The 24,433-nt window shown below is 43.9% G+C and overlaps 1 protein-coding gene across 5 annotated transcripts in view; it reads right to left on the bottom strand.

Annotated features, from left to right (window-relative positions):
• The window catches only part of MICU1 (mitochondrial calcium uptake 1), a 112,737-nt gene that overhangs the window by 17,864 nt on the left and 70,440 nt on the right, over positions 1-24,433 (bottom strand). For all 5 annotated transcript variants that reach the window (XM_087763870.1, XM_087763868.1, XM_087763871.1 and 2 more), the window contains 2 exons: positions 23,609-23,691; positions 18,322-18,519 (listed from right to left, as the gene is read on the bottom strand). In XM_087763870.1, the coding sequence (XP_087619996.1) occupies positions 18,322-18,519; positions 23,609-23,691 (281 nt within the window). The remainder of the gene's footprint in view (positions 1-18,321; positions 18,520-23,608; positions 23,692-24,433) is intronic.

Raw genomic sequence — 24,433 nt, 5'->3', positions numbered from 1 at the left:
TGAATAAGCACCCAAAGAATTTGGCTGCTGCAGCAGCAATCTCTTCTGATTGATCAAAAACCTGTGCAGGACTGAGCTAACATGCAAGTGTGTGCTTCTAAAGAAGTATATGTAGGAGCGGTTCTGTGACTGCTATAAAAGGGGCTGGTGCTTAATAAACCAGGAAAGAAAAATCTTGCAAAAACTAGGTCTCATTGTAGCTCTTCTCTGCTCCAAGCCCTGTAGAGGCGGATTCAGCAAGGGAAGGTTCATGGAGGTCTCCAGACCTCACCTTCCCCAGTCCCAGAAAGTTCTCCTTGTCCTAAGCCCCTTCAAGACCCTTACGAACGCTGCTGTGAGGCCCCTGCAGAACTTCCCACAAGCCTTTCAGCAGAGAAAGGTCTTCTCCATCAACCCACCTTGCCGGCACTAGTTTATGTTCTCCTGGCTTTCACTGCAGGGGAGAAGGGAAGAGCAGTTCTCCCGACTATGGGAAGGTGCTGGGTTTTAGCACCACGTCTCTCTGCCAGATGAATAATGCAGATTTCAACTTTTCCGTTTTCCCTCCACCTGTTTGTGGCTCTAGAAACATCAACGTTAGACTTCAACCGACTTCAGTTTCACAGACCTCAGCCTTCAGGACCCTTTATTTGATTTCCTTCATATCTATCAGAAAACACATGACCTACACTATAGCTGATCACAAGCCAGAAGATGACATTTAACAACAAAATTAATTTTTAAACTCCTATGGAACAACTCAGTACCACTGACTTGACATTATATTGCTCGGCGAGTTAACCATTTCTGCCTCAACTGCTCTTCTGTGCTTAATTACACAGCTAACACAAAAGCCAGCAAGGCACCCAACCGCAATCAAGGTGGGGAGATGAAAGCTGGCAGATCCACCAGCCTTGCTTTCAATCTGTGTGTAGGCAGAGCTCCAGACATGGCTGGCTATATACGCTTTTAATATATATGCTCTTCAGCTACGCTGTGTAACAACTAGGCTGCTTGCAAACAAGCTATTACAATTTCCACGCTAATGCCAAGTTGGAGGTAAATATTTTTTAGTTATTAGCATATCAGCCAGACTTTTGCTGCTTTTCCCAGTGGGACACCAAGTGATTCCTACTGCATTTGAAATGCACGAAACACCAGGGCTGGAGAGGTTTGGATGGACTATGCTGGCAGGAGGCAGCTCCCAGCTGGACAAATTCTGCTTCTTAGCACCTTGTGCTTGCGCTTGAGTGGCCCACGCAGTATTTGGGGAAAAAGATGGCACTTTTTACTGTCGTCTGATGCAGATGTTGGGGTTTACTCATGACACAAAACACTGGCCTCTCCCCTTCTCGTGTGCTGGGGAGAGGAAAACTCATTTGGAGGAAAAGTATGTGTTCTTCATTGAAAAGCATGCCATGTTTGAAGAATGCGAACAAGTTTTACAATACCCAAGAGACACAAAAATTCACAGTCAGTACTGTTTCAAAAGCAGCACCAATGCTTTCTTCAACTATAATATTCCTAATTTCAGCCCAAAATACATAAGTCAGTATTTTTCTACCAACCATCTTCAAATATCCCAAGTTTTAGCAGAGCATGAGCCAGCATCTTTTATTAATGGATAAGAAACGGGTCTGAGTATCTCAAATCAACCTCATAAGTGTTGAATATGCTTAGAAAAGTCTTGAGTCAGCATGTAAAAGCCTGCCAGTCCTCTCCCCCTGCCCTGCATTAAGGAGCAGGCATTGTGCAGCTCCATGGGGTAACATGAGCAGATGGGGAAATAAAAAAGGGCCATTTCCTCACAGTTTTTTTTTGTAACTAGGCATTCAGATGGTGGTCAGATTTGCACTACTGGATGCAAAAAAGACCAGAAAAAAATTTTAAAAAAACTTTGCATTTTTCTCCTGACATGTCTCACACAAAGCCTTTTGGTGCCAACTTGAAGATAAGAAAGCAGGATTATTCTCCAAACACCACGCTGAAGAAGTCTTAACAGGAGCACGATGATGAAACACATCGTTTCAGCCCAGCTTTCCTTTGTTTCCCATTTTCAGCCATGACCCTCAGATGTTCAAAACAATTGGCCCACTGCCGCTGTAGAGGGTCTCAGTGAGCCCTTCGGCTCCCCTCGCTTGGGTTTTGCCAAATAAAAGATGATGAAACACACCTATGGTTTAAGGATTACCTGGAGAAAGTTGGTATGTTAAGAATAATGCTGTAATTTCCAATCAATCTTTGCAGCCACGCAGCTGGGAGAAAGGCAAACAAGCATGCTTTAAGCAGGATTACTTGTAAAATTCAATGCAAATTAACTTCTGCATCTCAAATGTCAGTATTAAAAACTGATAAACTAAGTTATCTTATTTAGTGGCACCTATTACTAAATGCATATAGTTGGAGAATAAGCAATGGGGTAAAATGCTTATTCTTCCTGTGATTCACCTTCTCAGCTTCTGGTCCTCAGGGTTTTAGGGATTTCCTTGGTGGAAAGCTGCAGCTGGACCGATATGTCTAAATAGCCACACGACAAGTTTTTCCCCCAAGAGGTTGCCTGATGCCACTTGGCACCCGCTACTCCTTTTACATTACAAAAATGAAGTGTACTGGCCCAAAAGTTTCCCGGCAGGTACTACTGGCACGCTTTCAACCATCACTCACGCAAGGAAAGGATGGGCAAGAGGTGTAGCAAAACATGCAAACTTGAGGTTTGGGCAACCTGGTCTAGACCAGGCACCGGGGATTCTTCAGTACTACCAGGAAAATAAAAATTAACAAGTGCTATTGCATCAGCTGTCAAAGACATGAGGCAAGGCAGGCAGGGAAAGTCCTTCTGGAGGCAAACTTTCTACAGCATCTGTTAAAAATAACTCCAATATTCAAGTATGAGGATCTCACCAGCTCTGAGCAGCAGTATTGAAACGTGGAGCACAATTAACATGCTGATGCTCGCAGTATTTTTGGCATCTTGCAAAATTTCTTGAAAATGAAGTGGAGCACCCATGCTACTGCCATAGCCCGAGTCTTGATCACAGCAGTAGCAAGAGCCTCACCTGCAGCAGACCCATTGCATGAGATGAAAGAGCTAGTGTTTTATTTTATTGCACAGTTGGGAGATTGTGTTAAAGGACAAAATAAAGATAAACCAAATCTAAGATGAAGTAACTAAAATAACTTATTTATAAAATCTCTTTAAAGTACAAAATCATCCTGAGACCCTGTGAATAAACCAACTCATTCCCCCTCCCTGTGGGCTCCAAAACTGGTTCCAACTTTTAATTTCTGCAGGTGGTCATCACGTGCAGTGATGAGCCCAAACACCATACAAATATTATTCACAAGAAATAAAAAAGCCTGAAAACCATGGAATTAATGATTCTTATTCTGGGTTTATCTCACTTTAAAATGAACACCTCTAACATTAAACCGCAACACTCATAGATGCCCAAAGTCAATTCCTGGAGGCCAAGCATTACGCTCTCCCATACACAGGCACACAGCTATGCTCATTGTGAAGACCAGCCTAGAAAGGGGCTGGCAAGCGAGAGCTCATCAACAACCAGTTTCCAAATTCAAATATAATCACCACTGAACAGAGAAAAAGCAACGAAATCACGGTGATGGGTAAAGAAAGTTCAAAACTTGCCTCCAAGCAAGCGTCAGATACATTTAAATTAATTACAGAAGGGATGAGCAGGGGATGTCATTTAAAGATGATGCAAAAAAAAGAAAAATTTTGGTGAGAGAATTCTGCCTATTTTTTTCTGATATGTTAGCAATCGTGCTTATTCATAAAGAAACTTGGCTTCAACTGATTTGTGAGTGGAAAAAAAAAAATCTTGATTTCAGCTTTTTTAAAAAAAAAAAAACCCAAACCAGCTACCCTTGACACCCCCTTTCCCACCTCCCTGTCTGGGAGCAGATGTACCACATCTGTGCTCTCCTGCCTTCTTGAATGTCTTCTGGCCAACTGAACACAGCTCACCCATCGTCTCCACTTGAAACTGAAGGAGGGAGCAAAGCCTACAGTAATTTTTCTTTCACTACTCAATACACAGTCTATGAACAATGTTAAGTGTTAAAATCCCCCAGGTATTTGAAAAGGCAGGAAAAATAGTGTCCTTTCCCAGGTAAGCACGATCCTTTGCTTTCATGCATGGGATGTTACTGTACTGGTTATTTTTCCAGTCACTCAGAGCGGGGGGACCAAACCCCACAAGGACGGGATGCAGGGCAGAGAACGGTGAGATTTATTACAAGCAAACAAGTCCTCTGACAGCCTTTTTCCCTTTCATATACCTTAAAGAAAGGAAAAGCACGGCCGAGGCAATCAGCTGGCATCGCAGGGCACCAGCCAGCACGGGATGGAGCAGCTCCCATGCATGACACCCCACCATCGGGGAAACTGGGGAGGAAACAGGGGTGGGTCCTGCCCCCCTCCGAACTGCAGCCCCAAAATCTACACATGTAACACAGATGGCCAGTGAGTCCAGCATCTCCGGAGCAGCTTCCACTCGCAGCCACTTGGTGCCAGCAGCGGATTCTGCATCCGCACACTGGCAAGGATACAGTAAATAATGAAATATAACTCTCCAGTGTTCTTCCCGCAAGCCAGGACGCCCGAGATGCTGAAGAAATTAGCCTAAAATATAATCAGCAGTATTTTGAAATTCATTAAAAGCCGATGTGATGTGCAAGGAAATCAAAGGCGTTTATGGGAGGGTAAGAAGGCAGGAGAAATAGGGCACAGCACTCTCTCACTGCCAACCTGACCTAGCTTCACTAGCCCAGTCCCAGTAGCCAGTCCATATACTGCATTAGGATACTTTCTACAATCATTTAAAAGACTACCCATAATGTTAAACGTGTTAAATACTACCCCCCCCCCCCATCAGGCAGGATGAACATCTTCATGTTCCTCTATAAGCTGAAATGTGGGTAAGCTTTCTTCTAGCTTATCTTTCTATCTGAATAAATAACCCTACACTCTCTTCTTCAATGCATGGAGGAAAGGCTTCATCACATGAGGAAAGCAGAAGGCAAATAAACAGACAATTTTCTCTGCTTCCACATCCCCTTAATTGCTTAACTTTATAGAAAGGCAATACAAGGATCCACCATAAAACAACAGACCCATAATCCCTCTGCTTCCAGACGTCACTGTTTTTTTCCCCACTAACTCAATCCACCTTCTCCTGCGGGAAATCAAATGCCAGCTTCTGAGAGGCATCCAGCCTGAACCAATTCAGAGACACCACCACGAGAAACATTTTTATTAAAAAAAAAAAAGTTGGAACTTCTTAAACACAGGCATTGGTTTCCTTTCATCTCTCCTCCTGCCACCACCAGCTGCAAGGCTCACTGCTAGGAAATGAAGCAGCTCTGATGGCTAAGGAGCCATCTGGCACAGGCAGAAGGACCTCCTCTGGGTCCTCCTTAACTGTGGAGATGGGGCATCGCAAATGCCGCCATAGACTCAGACCATCTACCTCGTAAATGTAGACTTTTCCAATTTAAAGAACAACGGGGAAACCAAGAAATGTCATTTAAACCAAAGGTTTAGGGTACTAACAGCATTATGTCTCTACGAGCACAGACCTGCAGCCCTGGCACACGGTACATTGTGGGATAAGGGCTGAATTGCCCCTTCCAGTTCAGGCTCGGTGCGGCGGGACACGTGGCTTCGGCTGAGACATGGTGGTGTTTCAGAAAGAAAATGTAAGATGAAAGTTTAATTTGCCCCCAGGACACCCCTCCTTCAGAAAATGATCAAGCTTGGGTACCAGACACTCTTCAGGGGAAGACTTCTCATTCCAGCTGACTTTCTTCCCTCCTCATTCAATTTGTCATAACCAATAGCATTAATACGGGAAATTTCTACCTAAAAGCCCAGTGCTGAAACCCTGTCTAACCCGAGACTGCAGGTATAAAAAACTGCTTAAAACACAGGGACTGTGTACTGTCATCACTGCCACTGGACTGAACTATGCCCAAGAGAGCAACACCAGCTCGGCAATTGCCTGAGGAGTGATGCCAGAGCACCAAAACCCTCAGAGAGGGCTTAGCATCACCGTACAACCACAAATGGATGTAAAAACCTCACGCTTGAAAAGTGGAAGAAGTTCTTCCTAACCTGGCATCGCATTTTTTGGTCCGTACACTGAATGGTGGCTTATTTTGCTTTCCTTGCTTTGTTTGCTGAAGAAGGTTGTTAAAATAACCATCACGCCCTTCCAGTTGCTGCACTCAGCATAGGTTCAAACAGTGTTTAAGATCAACCAAAACCAGCAAGAGCCTCAAAGCCCATCGACGTGAGAGGGAAACACCTAGTTGTAACACAAAACAGCACAATGAAAACACAGCTTGGACTTTTCCTAAAGCAACTCCAAAAGAAAAAACAGTGGCACCTCCCAGGCTGGTTGCTGATTACCTCTACAGTGCAACCCTTCCAGCAGCCCCGAGGTGACAGGACGGGGAAATCAGCTTGGTCTGTGCTTTGGGACTTGAATCTATATTCCCCGGACTTATCCCATGATGGGAATACCAACTGCTGAGCCGCACGGACGAAGTGATACTCTCCGCTGCTTTTTCTGCAATTATGCCCATGCCTATCAGTGCGCGGGCTCATCCGAGAGTTACTGCATGGCCTTGCTAGTCTATAAACACCAGGAAAGAATATGAAACATGGTCACACCACAGTTTTAAAAGGGATGTTAAACACAAATACCACAAAGCATAGTAGTCCTGCTGTGCAAGAATCAACATCTTCAACTTCCTAGGTTTTCATTTGTCGGAAATACTCCTAAACTTATCTTCTGTAGATATTCTTGAACTTCAAACTAACAGCAACCAGACATCCTGGCAATATAATTTCCACCCTCTTTAAACACTTATATTAGCAAAATACCTAGCTATATTTTAAAAGGCTCTTAAATTTCTAGGAAGGCTTCTCCTAAAAACCAATCAAACAAACAATGTATTCCCTAAAATCTCAAACCAAGCACCTAAAAAATAAACGTGTGTGCACCACTTCTTATTTCCAATTGAGATAGTAAAAAAAAAAAAAAACCAACCTACAACAACTTTTGGATGGAGAGACAAGTGTTGAGGGGTGATTTCTGAGCTTATTTATGCTGGCTAAACAAACACCAATAGCAGAAATATTGCTAATACTAATTCTGTCAGGTTTAGGGGTACTTGAAAAAGGTGACTTGTTCCGAGAGCCGCGATGTGCATAATAAGGAATCAAAAGGGTCTGGGAAATAATGATTTGTAGGGTAAAATTTAGATTCACAATATATGACCCTTTAAAGTGGTATTTGCTCAAAGCTTTATTTGACAGGTTGTAATACATTATTTATCTACAAACTACTGCAGCACTGGCCCTGTTCACTGTTCTGGAGAAGCAGGCTGCCAGGGTCTCTTGTCAAGTTGCATATATAACTATAACAGAGGAAGAAAGAAAAAAAAAAGGGGGGGGGGAAAACACTGTGTACATCTTCCTAAACCCCAGCAACCTCCTCCATCCAAAATAATTTAATATATTTGGGAGTAAGCTGTAGTGTTTGCACAGGCACCAAATTATTGCCAAAAAAAGAAAGTGAGGCAGAAGTTTCTAAAGATGTTTTATTTGGAAAGATCGAAGGTTTCAAAATATTACTTTTTTTTAACTATGCTGAAAGGTTCCAGTGCACATGGATCTAAAACACTGTGTTTTGCAAGGTGAAAGCCAGCCTGCTCCAGATACAGCCTGATGTACTGTGCTGGCAGCCTGCAAGGAGCCACTGGATGGGACCAACAAAGCCCAATTATATTATTTGGTAAAAACCAGTCGAAGAAACACCTCTGAAGATTATCAGAGCTACCAACAGCGGGAGAAATGCAAATGGGAAGGATGCGGAGGAAGAAGTGTCAAACCCAGCCTGGACCATCGTGCACAGGCTGTTCTGGGCATCACGCTGGAATGCTGGGCAGTGCAAACCCGGGCTGCCCAAGAAAGTCGGTCCAGAGCTGGATAACCCATATGGAGAAGCAAACCACGACCACCATGACCCACCTCCGATGCCTGGAGCAGGCTGAGAGGCTCCCTGCCTGCAGCGCTGCAGGAGCTCCTGCCCCAGCATGCTGCAACACTGGCTGCGCTGAGCTGGCGTGCTGCCTACTGCTAGTGGCAGTACCTGCTCCACTGGGGACGGGCAGACAGGACCCCAAAGTCCTCAGGTTTGGAAACCACTTCTGACACTTGTAAAACTAGCCAGAGCATCCGAATTATTTAATTGCCCATTAACTCCCTCCCCTACCTGACTCCTTGGACTCAAGTGCAGGTTGTACAGCTGGATCAGGTCAGAAAAAACTCCCAATGTTACCAGCAGCAGCTTGCTTCTTTTTATCTTAAATAAACACCATATGAAAGAAAAAGGAGCTATTTTCACACAACAAAAATCCAACCTTCTGAATGCTTTCCCTGTTCACACTTTCCCTCTGCTCTCCAAGAGTAGCTTAAGTGAATATGTAGCAGCCAGATTAAAAATGTACATCTGTCAGCAGCAGTGCAATCCCAGCAGACCAGGTGTTTGATAGATGCTTTTGAGGTTTCATTGACCTTGGCATGACACTGCTGCCTGCAAGGGGAAAAAAATTAATTCCTATCACCAGCAACTTGTTACACTTTAATGAGCAATTAAAAAAGGTTATGTAAAGATGGCCACACCTGAATTTCATCCTCATGAATCAAAATAACTTCTTGCCAGCTCTGAAAAGATCTCTATTTTGAAATCTCATACAGCGGAGGAATGAAAGGAAGGAAATGTAAAGGAGAGGAATCAGTATTACTAAGGGGAAAGGACACATCTGATAAATTAAAAGGAAGCACTCGCCTGACTGCCGGGATGTAGAGGGGGAAGAGATGAGCAGCCACCTCCCACTGCTGCTCTCCAGACCTGGCTCCATTACTGCCATTCCTGCCCTTGACAACACTCCTGGTACCTCAGCGTGAGCAATGGAATAGCTTTTCCATCCTACATGCTCACTGAATGGGAAAAGAGCAAAGTTCAGAAGCAGTACAAGTTCCCAGCCCCCCCACAGGGATACCCATGGGATGGCAGAGCTGCAAGTACCAAAGCCAAACTGTTACTCTGTAAAACACAACTCAAAATCTCCATGGAACTGATATACACAATTTTATTAAGAAATATAGTTCTCTTACTGCCTGTTAGAGTTTATGTTGTTTCTGTTTGACCTTGGTGCTCAATTTGCCAAGAAAAATAAGTTTGCAGCAGCTTGATTCAGCCTAGCAGGGAAAAGGGAGTGCCTGCATCCTGCTCCCATGTCCTTAATGCACTAACAGAAGCAAAGTCAGGAGCTGAAGCACAGACAACAACGCATGGAGGTGCAGAACCAGCTCTGTCTTCAGAGCTTGAAAGGGCAAGAGGACTAAAGCATTCGTTCATGTAGCAGAAGGACGAGGCAGAAGTCAGATAGCTGCTACAAGAATTGGTCATTGGAAATCTCCCAACCAGCGATATTAGCATGCCGTTATCATGCAGGACTGAATTTGTATTTATTTTGGGTCATGCTTAAGAGGCTAGCTGACATTCTCACCCAAGGAAGCACAGCAAGCACGTTGGGTGATAAACGTTTCATTTTTTTCTGTGATTAATAAAGCACATTGCCCATGCTCCCATAGTCATTGTACTCGAGGGTCCATGGGAAGATGGAAAACAATGCAGCCCTAGACGTCTGCTTTGATTTTTGTCAGCTAACCGGGACATTGCAAATGCCTCAGCAACGACTCTGCAGTAACAAAACAAAGCCGCAGAAGCTTCTGAAATGGTTCCTGCCTTTCCTACCTCACTAACAACACGTGTTGAGCTTGCTGGGCACGAGCTAGCGTTGGTCCGAAGCCTTCCTCTGTTTGGGGCTTACGCGCCCAGGTATATCACCCAGCTAACGCAGGCGTACGCAGGCAATCCCAACATGTTCACGCAGACATCCCCAGCCTCTTGCCCATCAACTTTTGGGACTACCTGGCTCTTTGTTAACTGAACTGTGCACACATGAACAAAAACATCTATGCTAACTAGCTTATCCCTTCTACTTTATGGACTCGGAGATACAAAGCTCCATACACACTCTCATGGCAACATAATTAATCAAAATACCACTCTTGGGATTTTATTTGCAGGGGTCCTACAAAAGGCTCTGCTGCCTGCATGAGCGCAGGGCTCAGCGCACTGCACTGCGGGAGCTTGGGAGTGGATTTACACACACTTCATAAACCAAAGGAGCCTGTTGTTACAGAGCAGAACCCTCTACTGCTACTAACGATGCAATAAATAGAAATTCCAATAAAATCCTCAGACGGCTTCCCCTGCAGAGCTGCTGCATCAATCACATTTAAGTCACCCGGTTCAAATACAAGCAAAGCAGCAGCATATACCATAGTGGGTGTTTTCCCACCAGGCATTGCGATGGTTGCTTTAATTGGTCTGTGAAGCACCCATCCCAAACGAGGAGATGGCAAAGCTGCTCCTGTGCATTCGAGCGATGTCCCAGCAATGCTCACAAGCAGCTGCAGCACCTCAATGCACATGTGCTTCACTGGCACACTTCTGGACCACTGACTATTTTGATCTGCTGATCTCAGGACATCCTCAGCTTGACGCTGGGTACCTGCTTGGTGTCACTGCCCCTAACCTCAGTGTCAGTGCCAGTTGTAGCACTGCAAGTGCTCACTTGTCACTGTTGATGGAACAGGCCCAATTTAAGAAGTGGCTGCCCGAGTGCTTTTACTTGATTTCAATCCAACAGCTAAGTTGAAGATGACCACACAGCCAGACACAGTCTTCCCATGGTCACACAGGCTGAGTACAGCGTTGCTGAAGCAGAGCCCAATAGCCACTGCGCCCATCGCTCCTTGAGGCACGCCGGTTAGCACCCCCAGAACATCTCACCAAGCATTTCACAGCTGACATGCAGATGCTTGATGTGCTCTTATGATCCCAAGTCCCCCTAAACCACCCCACAGCTGATACCTGACTCTTCTTCCACGTTTCAGAGTTAGGCACTGGAAGGGTTTGATTTCTCTGGCACGGATGATTTCCCCACTTGCTTTTGCAGCCTGTACCAGGGAGGAATTAGTTAGGAATAGTGTTTACAGCATCTTCCGATAGAGGCATGAAGCACAGCTTTTGGTACCTCACCCATGACGGCGAACCACCCACCCACTCACTAGCACTCTCCCTTCTTAAATGAAAAAAGGGACTGAAATTCAACCTGTCTTGTATTTAAACTAAACCTTCCCTGGTGCACATCTGAGCCTCTCATTACCTGCTCTGCTGTTACTGATTGATGAAAATTACTTGCCTCAGGCATCTTTATAGTAACTCCTCATGTTTACTGAGACAGTTGTATCTCCTTTCTGTCTTTCCTTTAAGCTGCATGGCCTCATAACTTGCTCCTATTTTGCAGATTGTTTTTTCCATACTAACATCCCACTCTGAATTCTTACCAAGTCTTTGGCCAACATTGCACAATAACTGAATGCCAGCTTTTCTCCAAACCCTAACTGAGACAGTACGGTCAACCTGAAAGCTTCACATGACCCTTTCATTCACACATCAAGACAAAAGCAGGCTGCCAGAAGCTTTGAATGCCATCAAAAACATGATGAGCTGTCCAAATAATTTCAACTGCCTGCCTAGAAATTCCTGGCTTACATATGTATACGCTGGGCTCCTTTATCTACAGAGTTCCCTGACATGAAACCATTCATGGTGGTCAGATGATCCCATTTATAACTGGAGATGTCACAAAATTCTGTCATCCACAACACCTTCATGGCTATCCATCACAAAGTCATGGTCATCAGCCCTATTTCTAGTCCCCAAAACTCCTAACACATTAAACACAGAAGAGCGAGTATATAGATCTGCAGGAATAAGACTGATAACTGCTCTCTCCTTGGCACTAAACCCATCATGGTTTTGACCATCCCTGACTCTAGTAAGGACTTCAAGGAGGAGAAAAGTTCCTCTTTCCTTGCAGAGCTGTTGTTCAAAGGTTACTGGCTATCAACATACCTTGAAGTCAGGGGATGACAGTAGTGACACAGACCCAGAGCGTGTGCTCTCAGACTCGGATGGAGACAGGTATGATCTCCAAAACATCCCATCTGCTGACCCCTTCATTCCCGGTCTGCCTCTGCCAGCTGGGATTGACCAAGAGAAAATGGTTCAGGCTGAACTTGGTATGGAATAGCACAAAGGGACAACTGGGCAGCAAGAGGATCACCACAGGCAGTGTCCCCTCAAGTAAACAGATCTCTCATCCTCCACTGCCATCTCCCATCTCCCATGTCTCTCTGCTTCACAGCATCCGTCCCGCAGCTGCACAGGCAGTCCGTAAGCGCACATTTGGTCTGTTGTCTTAGCAGAGAAGAAGCTCCTAGGCAACCCACCAGAACACAAACGTAAAAGCCAAGCTGCTCCGGGCTTTTTTTTGGTTGCCTAAAAAGTGGCTGCTTTTTAATTGTATTTTCAGTTTATTGATATTCCTCTCCCCACTCTAGTTCTGTGCTTTACCTGTTCTCTCTCACAGCAGCCGTTGTTTGCCCTGCACCACCCCCAGGGCTTGGACTGCCTCCCTCCCACTGCTCACAACCCAGCTACAGCCCTTGTACTCCCCGGGGCAGGAGATCTCAAGCCGCGCGGTACATGTTACCCAGCCTGGGTCCTCCCGATGCTGCATCCCCACCTCACCCTCCCATTGAATTGCTCATCCTCTGGGATAAACAGAGGACCCGTGAGGCACGCTTTAGGCTTTCTGTATTTAACAATCAGCCTGTCCTCCCCTCCTTCCCCATGGCACACTGAATGGTTTCAAAGCATATCTTTTAATACCTTGTACCACAGCCTCACTGGTGCATCCCAAGTGTCTCAAACCATTCCTTAATATGTCTGCACATCAGAGATGCCAGTGACAGACACCTCGGGTAAGCACTGCAACCAGGTCAGGAAATAACTAACAAAGAACCCAAGCAATTTTTGTGTCTGCATTAATTGCCCCATTAAAAAGACAACTTCACAAGTGTTGATTTGGCTTTTTATATGTAAGGACCATGTGAAGGAAAAGAAAGCAAGTAGAGGACTAAAGGAGGAGATACAGATATAGAGGATATAGATAAGAACTAGGTATAGAACTGACAAAACTATGTGAGTATACAAAATCCATTACAAGATGCAGACAAGGAGGAATTCATAAGAAAAAAGGGAAAATATTACATTCCCCCATCATTGTTCCCACAGTGGCCAGGCCAGCAGTGAAGCTGAGGGTGAGCAGATCAGCAGGTAAGGGACAACTCTGTGAGACAACACAGCTAACCGTGATAGAGACTGCCATAAGGGTGACAAAATAAAAATATCTTGTATAAGTTCGATAGCAAATTGACCTCCAAAAAGACCAAGTTTTGGGCCCTTCCTTACAAAGCTTAGCCAATCTGACACTGCCAGACTTCATTTTTCAGGCAAGTCAAAACAACTTAAGTTACTCTTTTCTTTTAACTAAATCAGGGCAGCAGATACTAAGATACATAATTCATTACTGCAAACTTTGTTGCCTATGTTAACAAATCACTGAAAATCTATATCAGTGTGCAAGCCCATATAAAAACAAGGCAGAACCCAAAAACTCTTGAGTAAGCTGGTAACAACTCAGTAGTTTTTAATACTTGGTACAAGATTACTCAGATACCAACTACCCCAGCACTGGGACTCAGAACAGAAAGGCACTTACAGACTCAAGTTATTATCTTAAAACCAGATTGCGAACAATTAGAAATGCCTTCTGAAACCAGAATACTCATTAAGACGGGTTGAGATCCAAGAAGATCTAGGACTTTCTAATGAGATATGTGCAGATGGAAGAGCATCCATCACCCCTTCTTCATAAAAACCAAACCACGCAGCAATCTTATCGGTATGGGTCACGAAAACAGGAATTTCTGGGGTAAAGAAGTTACTCTCTCATCACCTGTCACAGAACAGATATATAAAATAAGTGATTTTCTGCATGACAGCAACAACTTGTGGCACCTTCGCCATATTCTCACAGAATCCCATTTTACTTCTCTTTGCTCCAGCACTTGGAAAACCTTTTGCTTGGGAGGGACTGCTATTGGGGCATCCTTGATCCCTGGGTAAACAACGATCTGCAAAGATCCCTGTATTTAAGCATAAGGATACACATCTGCACGAGGATCTGACTCTTCAGCATATCTGGCAAGTTCCTCCTTGGGAAGCTGCATCCCACCACCTCAAAGTGTGGACCCCAGATCCCACCAGACTGAGACGTGGGGTTGCTCAAAGCCACGCAGCACAACCTTGCCTCTCCAGCCGTGGCAACTCCCGTGAGGAAGACAGCCCCACACCTACAAGGCGTAGAGCCAGATTAGTACCTGCTTCACCAATTCAGCTGAGAACAAATGCCCTCCATGAGTAACTGTCAGGGAAACAATGTGCTATAGAAATCTCACTGCGGGCAAATTGAAAAAAAAATTCTTTACTAAGGCCTTATACCATAGGCAAATATCCCACTGCTGGCAGAAAGAGACCTGGGGAAATAAAAGATGACTAAATATGGAGATTAAATCACTGCTATTAGCAGGTTTTGAGTTGCCTTTCAGGGGTGACACAGACGTGGAGAACAAAGGGCTAATTCATTTCTTCTACGTGTGCTTACAGAATCCTAGAAAAACTTAGGCTGGAAGAGACCCATGGGCTGGCTGGAACTCCTCTTGGTCCATCTAGGACAGACACTAACACACAGAAATAGCATAAATGATCATGTCAAGTCCTATTAATCTTCCTAATTCACAGAGTACTTTCACTCAAAAAAAAAAAAAAAAAGCAGCACTGCTCGAGCCCAATACTGCCTGTCCTAACAGGACACATTATAGCTGCAGAGCCTGTCCAGACAAACTTGTCACCGTTCGTCACACTAAGCAACAAGAAGGAAGGAAATCTTTCCATAGGCACTAATGCAAGGCAGCGTGAATGCGGAAAGAAAATGGCAAGGGCTTTGCCAGGAGCCTGCCCCATTCGGTGCGTTGGTTCCCGTGGCTCAGCCTTAGCTAAGCTGGGCCACCCTGCAACACAACAAGGAGGCTGTGGCTTCCTCAAAGTAGCCAAACCACAAAAAGTTGCAATAAGCCGTTAAAAGCTTCTCCTTTCCCTCTGGCTGTGGTTACTTTTCTCATCCTTCCCTTCCTGCAACTGAGCTGATTGCCGAGTTTCCATAAAATGATGGCAAACGTACTTTCATCCAAAAAATAAGCAGAAGGGAAGAAGAAAACACCAGGCCATGGTTACTTAAACATGTTGTCAGCACTTCAGCCATAAGGAATACTGAAATGTTCAGGGCTTTGTCTGATCTAATTCCCCTGAGAAAGTTTCTGCTCGATCTTAAGAAATATGCATTAATACTTTGGCAAGAAAAAAAAAAGAACCAAAATCAGTAAGAGGAAAGTGGGTTCAGATGGTCAGACACTATTGTTCCACCTTCACCATCAGCAGAAGTAACCAGCTCTCAAGTGTATTAACTGCAGATATGCCTGGACCCTGAGCCAAAGGGAAAACAGCTTTAAAAAAGGTCTTACTTAAAGTAGATTTCTTTTGGAAGAGAGAAAGCAAGCATCCCAGTTTGAGAACAGAGGCACCATGTCACTCGGGGGCTGCACCAGTCCCAGGAGATATTCTTCAGACCTGCTCACAATGCATTTCCCCAAAGCCTTTTCTGGAGTTCAGACACCGAACAGGAACAAAAACTGGTTTTCAAATTAATAACCCAGCTTCAGACCATGTACTAATTTTGCTAAGCCAGCAAAGGATGAGTAGATGAGGGTACAAGAGTTTAGCTGAGCCCCTGGCAGATCTGCCACCAGCTCTTCTCTCCTCCTTCTTATCCACCGGTAACACTAGCCACGCCAAGAGAAAGATCCAAAGATGATCTGCATGGGCAGTTGAGCACGAGGCTGACAAAGGACCACTGTGCTCACAGGCTCATTATCCAAACAGACACATAAAACAAGGGAAGCCATTAAAAATCAGCTACGTGAGTTACCTAATGCTCTGTAGTACAGTATTTCCTAGCACCACTTCTCACATTTTTGATTTGCATGGGTCAAGGTAAATACTTGAGGGATGTCTCTTCTCTGAATTACCACTTTTTTAAAGTGGCTGAGTTCATTAGAGCACTCCCTGGGAAAGGAGCAATGCAAACCTACTAGACACTTGTGCGAAAAGCTGCTTAACCGTGAACAAACACATCAAATGTGAAGCAAGGAGAGAAGGTGAGAGATCATGTCAAAAGAGATAAAAGCAGAAGACGAGAGAGGCCATGTTGCATAATGCTGAGCACAGAAATAGGTCTGTATTGCCTAAATTGATGAGAACTATGAACAGAAAAATCAGGTGCTTTAGTATCACGAACTCAGGAAAAAATTGAGTGTGGTAGAACAGAACTGTTACCTTTGCATAAGCCAATTTTTCAGTTAAAATGAGTATTAAAAATGCTAAGCACAGCATGGTACTGTGCTCAAGGGTGCTGTCAGGAATTCAGTAATGACGCATTTATGATATTCATTAACTTACTAAGACATAAATATTTTGTACTGTCCCCAATTAATAAGTAACTTGTTAGAAAGGCAATTAACATTCACCAGAAAGATGTACAATTGAGTGAAATCACTAAAAACTAAATTAATGCTAAACTGTTGCAGGAGGAAAAGAAGAACTAGTACCATGAAACTGAAAAAAAAAAAACACCCCACTGCTTCTTAATGAGATAAGCAGGGACCCATGGAGGGAGTACAGGACTCCAGCACAGGGTCAGGAATGCCACTTCAGTGTCTCCTTGTTGCCTGTTCCTGGAGTAAACGTGGCAGTGGGAAACCAGAGCAGGACGGCAAACGCGGGTAGAATAATCTCTATTTCTCTTCCCTTTGCATTCAAATTTCAGCTTACGTTTCTTAACCTTAACAAGTATTGCATTCATTTTCAATTTGTAGAGGCACTGAGGAATCGACACTTTCCAATTCATGAAGAACATTTTCTTCAACCAACTTATTCCCACTGCAAATGTAGAGCCACACCACCTGCTTTAATGACCAGTTTAATGAAGTCAGTGAACTGGACAATTACCTTAATAAAAAGAAATTTAGTCCTTGGGTCACTTTCTTACTTAGATTTGTAAAACCCCAAATAAAAAAGGGAATAAATTCAAGTTAAGTTCGCAACGACTGACTTAATAGGAATTTAATAAAATGCTGTCCTTTAGCTGGATCACACAACCTGAGCACGCAGACATTCATGCATCAGACTGAAACAGTAGTGAGCTCTGAATACTTTTGTCTTAACAGGTTATGGTTGTGGGGGGATCTTCTTGTGCACAAAATCCCCATTTCTGATGCAAATAAAAGCCTGGCTTTGCTCAAGCCAGGTCAAACCCTTGAGCTTGCTCCAGAGAAGGGCACTGTTTTTGAGTCAGCTTCACTTGGGAGCTAAGACACAGACCAAGGAGTCCCCCATTGCTATTCTTGTACTCGCTTTAGTCGAAAGACCCAAATTTTGTATCTTGATGTTTAAATTCTGGCTACGTGACTAGCAGGAAGGAGATTGGGAGGTGCTGTTAACTGTTGGTAATGCAAAGAAAAAAGGAAGCCTTCAATTCAGTTGAAGGGTAAGAGTCTCGGAATATACGGACATTTCTTATAATGCACGTTAACCTAGGAGTGAATAATGGAGGTCACATAACAGAGACCACCTATTTAGCAGGATTCACACAAGGCTTGAACACTTACACAGCCAAAATATTCAGAATAGTGAAGCAAACGAGAAGGTGGGGACGAAAGCAGAGATGAAGAGCTTTAGGATGGTTATGAACCCTGGTCCTTCAGGGCACAGCTTGCTCACTAGGAATGAGACAAACCTTCCTCGGGAAGGTAGCAACAGACTGCATCTCAATCATCTCCATCGGCAGCGTCAAGGCATTGCCAAGGCAAGCACCACACATGGAGGGACACGCACCCCGGACGTACCGGCTGCTGCTGCAAATCCACAAGAGCAGCTACCAACAAAAGTTGTAGATGTTCCTGGGGATGCTACAGGCACCAGAATGCTCATCAGAAATTCAACAACAGGTTTGATCCCTGAGTGCTACAAGCCACAGCTGTAGTAATTCCCACCAAATCCCTCCCATGCTCTTGCTCTTCCCCCAGAAAGCGTGTCATGCAGCACTGTCCACGCTGCACTGCCCTCTCCACCATATGTAAAAAGTAACCCAAACCTCGAGCTTCAGAATATCGTGCTGCAGTTTGCGCTGGAAGTCAAGGAAGTGGGAGATGGTCAGCTTCCCCTTCAGATCCGCCCCAAAGAAGTATGTTGTCAGTGCAGAGTTGAAGCCAGTTTTCAGGGTGTTCCCCGTTGTAGACCGGTCTCTGTGGCGCATGCCCATGCTGGTTTGGGAGCGAATGATGCTCTGGACCTAAAAATAAAAGGGAGAATGTTGGCATCAAAAACACCACTGGCACTTATACTAGTCAAGTATCCGTACAAAAGTGCTCCAGGCTCAGACATGTCATCCTCTAATTTTTTTTTTTTTCCTGAAATAATTCTTTAAAGGACATGGCAATTCAAAAATTTGGCTGAACTTAGGCTTTGGATTTTTCAGTCCTCTTTAAAGAAAGAAGAGTATAAAATGCTTAAAACCAGTTTTAAGAAACAATTCACCCAGTTTACAGATGAGCATTTTAGCACTGATCCTACGCCTGGTCAGCAGAGAGCAGCTTGTTCCCAGCGGAGTCGCAGGAGGAGAGAAAGCCGAGGCAACTGCGAGGAAGAAAAAAGCCTGCGCACATTTTGGAGCTTCTGCTCTTACTTTACTTCCCATCCTTGTTAATTCACACCAACCCCAGTTAGCTCACATCGCGTTTCCTTTCCCCTTGTGCACAAAACCAGGGGATTTCTACCCAAGGGCACCCCCTCCTTGCTGCTTGCCACTCTGTGCTGCGTCTGGAAGCTCCTCCGTCCCTGGGGCTGTGCGGGAAGCTGAGCTGCAGGCGCAGGCTGACCCACCCAGAGCAAAGGGCTCTCCAAAAGTCCCACAGGCTTCATCAACCCAAATACAACCTAAGCAGCAGCGGCAGCAGAATAACAAGTAATGCAGAGGTATCTGAGTTACCTGCAGACTGGGAAATTTGCACGAAGACAGCCAAGTGTGAAAGTACATGTAACACCAATATCTCAATGTTTTTAACAAACCATGCAGGCAAACAGCATCCTCCTCCTCCCCTGAGCTCTCAGCAGCGCCCTGTACCTTCTTGAAGGCACCGCTCAACGCAAGTGGATGCTACAGGACAGGGCAAGGATGTGCAGGACAACTTCCCTACCCCCTACAATATAGCAAAAGGTTGAACTTGAAGGATGCAGCAGCCTGAAAAATCTAACGGTTTGTTATTTTAAGGGTTCTGTGCTAATTTAAGGGGGCAGCCAAGCCAAAGGCACACTCGCCTCCTCTCTCCATCCCCAAGTATCCCACTACCCCTTCCCAGCACACGCCCATCTGAATGGCTATTGCAGTGACATGAGAAGCCAGGGTTATTCTCTGCATAATAGCTGATCTCTTCCAACAAGGTAGAGGATTCATATTAAGGACGAGTGTGAGAAAGCAGGGGAAAAAAAAAGCCACCTGACGTGCTGCCTGGCACTCAGCCTTGACAGCACAGGCTTCCCGAAGCTCCAGCAAACATCGCTGCTTTGCCTTCAGCCTCTTCCTCCTGCCGACAAAAGTTGGAAGGGAGGAAGAAAAACAGCTGCCAACAGCTCCAGCTGTCAAAAGGACACCAGAACCTCATTATCGTGGTATACAGCGTGTTCCATTTTTTCCTAACAAGAGGGTAAGTTCTGGAACAAGCCCAAAGGGGGTGCTCCGGAGGAGAATGCTGCATATCGCTGCTGGGCTCGCCTCGCTTGAAACGCTGCCTCTGAACCCCAGACTACTGGCTATTCTTCCACTACAAAGAAAACCAAGTCAAGTCAGAAAACAAAAAATACAGAAAAAAGGTGTGGGGTTTTTTTCTTTGAAATATGCACTGTGATGTGAGGAAGGATTTTTGCACTGTAAATAGCAACTCCTTATTTTGCTTCGTGCTCCACTTTAACTGCGAGCTCTGCATGCACATTTTGGAGACAAATATTTATAAACTGTCTGAAGCAATGCAGTTTGTGACCAGCTTGGAAAACGGCCTCTGTTTCTGCAGAAGCAAGTGTTTACCACACTGCAGGCTGTTCAATAGAGCATCTTTTCCCGGGTGTTATTTATACGGCATCCTACACCCCTCTTCTCTCCCCATCTATAACAAGTATCAGACAGTTTGAAAATCCATCTGTGGGCACTGGAGCCAAAATTACTCGCCTGGTCCCTATTTTGGGTAATCCTTCTAATACCCAGAAAGGCAGGCAACCACTGCAAGAAGTTGTCCTCCAGCCCAACCAGTGCTGTCCTCCCCCACAGCTCATCGATCATACGAGGATGGGAAGCACAGAGATGCTTCACTGTCTTTTGTACGTATTTCAGCCTAAGTGTTTGTGATCTGCTTCATGTTTTGCACCAGACAAGAAAAAAAAAGAAAAAACCCAATGAAAATAGGTAATGGTTTGAAGAGAAATCACAAGTAACACTGCTTGAGAGTTTACTACTTCTCATCTGACATTTTAATTAAAAATAGAAGGGTAAACTAACAATTTACATGGTGAAGGATGAGAAGTTGAAGATGATACTGAGGCAGGCATCAAACTATTTAGCGCTATGCACTAGCCATATGCATCAACTGGAAAAAAATATCTGAGGCTCTTCAGTGAGGCCTGAAGAAATTCAGTATTAGGTAGTTAAAGCCTCTGACTTACTCGCACATTAGCTAAATTACCACAAGCAATTTTCTTCTTTGATGAATACTCTTAAGGTTTGTCAGACGTTAATGAGAAGAGACCTGCTGTTGGCTGTCTCCAAAGACGACTTGTGAAAAAGAAGTAAGAAATTTATTCCCCCTGTGCTCACAGCCAGTGGGGACGGTACGATGCTTCTGTGATTACCCTTTTCTTTCCCTTCTTTTTCTTCCCATTCTCCCCAAAATGATGTTGCTCTTTTAAACTGATGCCACCTCTAGTAGCATATTCCCCTGGAAGGGCCAGTTCCAGCTTCCCCTGCCAGGTAAGATATTTATGGTACAGATCTGCAAACTCTGCCATCCTTCATGCACTTACTGAGGCATTTCCATAAGGAGTGAAAAAGAGTATTTATCTCAAATTATTGCGTGTGTTATATTAAACGTGTATAATGTTATATACGTGCCCCCCACTGAAGCTATGCCTTTGCTTTAATTCTGTTCAAAGTGCAGCAAATCAGTTATGGTGATATCTGCGAAGATATTGTCAGCTTCTTCTCACTTTACAAAACAGCTCCTTCATCCTCTGACTCGAAAGCTCTGGAAGATCAGCCTTTACCAAAATACTGTGATGCCAACCAGGAATTTTATCCCTTTATATAGAGGCAGTGACGCATGTAACAAGCTTAACAAAAATATGTCCCTCTTCCTAAGGATTTTTACATGACTTAATGCACATATAACTTCCCTTAGCCTAACAGATGATTTGAAATAATTTAATTCAATTTTGTACTTTCATCTTCACAGTGCTTCCGAAACATTCATCCTCAAGAAATATTCTTTCTTACTTTACATGTCTAATAAAAAAGCCAAACATGACACCTGCATTAGTACCTTGGCGCCAATGCATTTTTAAGTAGGCAGTTAACCGTTCTCCACTTTTCTTAAACTAATTTATCTCCATAACTGATTTCACTCTAGAACATTAGTAACTACTGTAGAACATCTTTTGATTTGTTAAATATTATCAGATAGCTGCCGTGGAGTGCTATATTCATGCACTATGCAAACAGAAGACAGAGCAGTATTTTTTTACTTGGGAACATAGGAAACTTGGAATTTTTCATAGCTAAATCAGTAGTTTGTAGGGAGGCAGTTCCAAACAGCACAATAACCTGGACACAGTGGTGGATTCAGATTTGCACTCAAAGGAAAATGAATAAACTCCTGGGTTTACATTACAAACTGTCATGTGAAGGGATATCATATTGGAGATAAACACACTCCCTTTCTCCTAATAGTCCAAAATTTGCATCTAAAATGTACAGTTAACCAGATATATTACACAGCTCTGGAGCAAACTCATAATTATGACTTCACACCCACAGGTAATAATTTAAAGAGGATGACAGCAAAAGATTAGAAAGGGGGAATTAATTTTACAGACCTGCTTTGCCACTAGTTTTCCCCATTTATAGCAAGTGCCCCAAGCATGACCTTTTACAGACTCTTCTGAAGTTAACTAATCATTCAACCAACCGATAAGTAAGAATTTTTAATGAGATTATTCAGGGCTGCTTTGTTCTTGGATATCAGTACACAGCTTTTCACCATCTCCAAACACGTATGTCCTCCAGCATAAAAAAAAACCCACAAAGGCACGTTATTTTTTTGACCACAGTTTCATTTCCTTTGCCCAGAAGGAGCAACTTCCACTTGCCCATTAAATGTACAGCCCCGAGGGATGTGGGGTCACAGAAGAAGTGCCAGGGGCCACATGAACAGATAGTGGTAGATACAGGTAGATAAGTGGTGTATCTCCTCTACCTACCTACTTTGATAACAGAGGTGGTGACTCCTCATCCAACTGGCCAGTTCCCTTCTTTACAAACGCATTTACTTTTCCTTTCATGAGTAGCACACACATGAAGCTTTGCTAATATACAGCGACTTCAGGATGTTTATGAGTTTCCAAAGCCTTAAGGCTGTTTTCTACATAGGCAAGAAAAGCATACACTTCTGCCTCGGGAGGTCAGATCTCTTCCCCACTGACAGCTCAAGTCTTCAATCTATTCTCACTCTAACACAGTCACAAACCATAGCTTATAGGAGGACCTCACCAGTATCAGATGTGCCAGCTAAGCTCCTTAAAAAGCCTGCATCAAACTCCCTGATGATGAAACCTTGTAAGAAGTATGGGAAAGAAACTAATGAAAATACACTCTCAACAAACACAGGTTTAGATTACATTGAAATAAATGGCTAAATTCTTTGAAGCAGACTTGCCTTGGTGGTTCTCTGAGGACAAACAAAATCAAGGAATGCAGTAAAAGCTGTGGAAGAAAGTAGGATCAAAATGCTATGACACTAATACAGTGAAAAAAATTCTTTATTTACTTTGGAGGTAACATCTTGTAAAGATACCTTGGTGATAAAGTCACAGGAATTCAGAGTTTATACTCACAGTTGTCCTGGTTCAATGAAAAATTGTGTCTTGAAATACTCAGTAGGAAAAAAAAACCAAACAAAACCAAAGAAAAACAGGCACTGAGGCAACACAGTAGAGCACAGAAGAAAAAGATGTAAACCAGCAGTAACCACCAATATAAATCACGCTAACATCGCAGAGGAGTGCTGCATTTATGACTAAGATGCTGTAGCATCAAGAAGTCAACCTGTCATTCAACTTGCCTGCTCAAACTCTTCCATGTCCACCTCGCCGTCACCATTCAGATCAAACATCTTAAAGGCGATTTCGAAATTCCTCTGGGGAGCTACATAAAAAAACCACACAATAAAAAACAAAGACTAGTTAACAAAGATACAATAGCTCAATAAAAAAAGGCACAAGTTCAGAATGACTCTACCCAAAAACAATTTTCCATAATTCTTGCAATTTTAAGAAGAAAATGCAGCTCTCAGGAACCTCTAGTTATGAGCTTCATGGTGCTCCTTTTACCAAAGGTCTTTACAAGGAGGTTGGGCAGAGGAGATGTTTCTTGAACAAAGTTTATTCCATTTACAGACAGAAAAAGCACAAAAACAAGACACCATCTGATATTTCTCATGACAATCAACAGAAAATGATGCTGTAGCAAGAGCTCCAGTCTGCTCCATACAGCATAATACCACTTTGGCCAGAGGACGTTCCTCCGGCGCTGCAGAGCACTCTCCGTGCTTTTGTGAAGCAGCTGGTGGGTGAGGAGCAGACCTGAACTTTGGGTAATTCTCTTCCAGACTCAGTTCTTGTCTCACTGTGCAAATTTAAAACAAATCATTACCAGCTCTGTCTCAGTCCAGTTATGACATTGAGATAACACACAAGCTGGAGCTCACCAGCTGGGACGCACCCGAGACGGCATGGTACCTTATTTTTCATTGCATTTAGTCTATGTTGTCATGGTTTATTTAGCCATAACTGCAAAAGCATTGCTTCACAGCCACCCATCACAGCAAAACTGCGCTCCTTCCCCTGCACCCCACCAAAGAATTTCGGCACATTTCCATTTTGGGCTC

Source organism: Nipponia nippon, unplaced genomic scaffold (assembly GCF_047370975.1).
Source record: "Nipponia nippon isolate SJK-2023a ecotype South Korea unplaced genomic scaffold, ASM4737097v1 scaffold_3, whole genome shotgun sequence".
Lineage (NCBI taxonomy): Eukaryota > Metazoa > Chordata > Aves > Pelecaniformes > Threskiornithidae > Nipponia > Nipponia nippon.
Note: the sequence above shows the minus strand (reverse complement) of the source record. Positions and strands in the feature narration are given on the sequence as shown.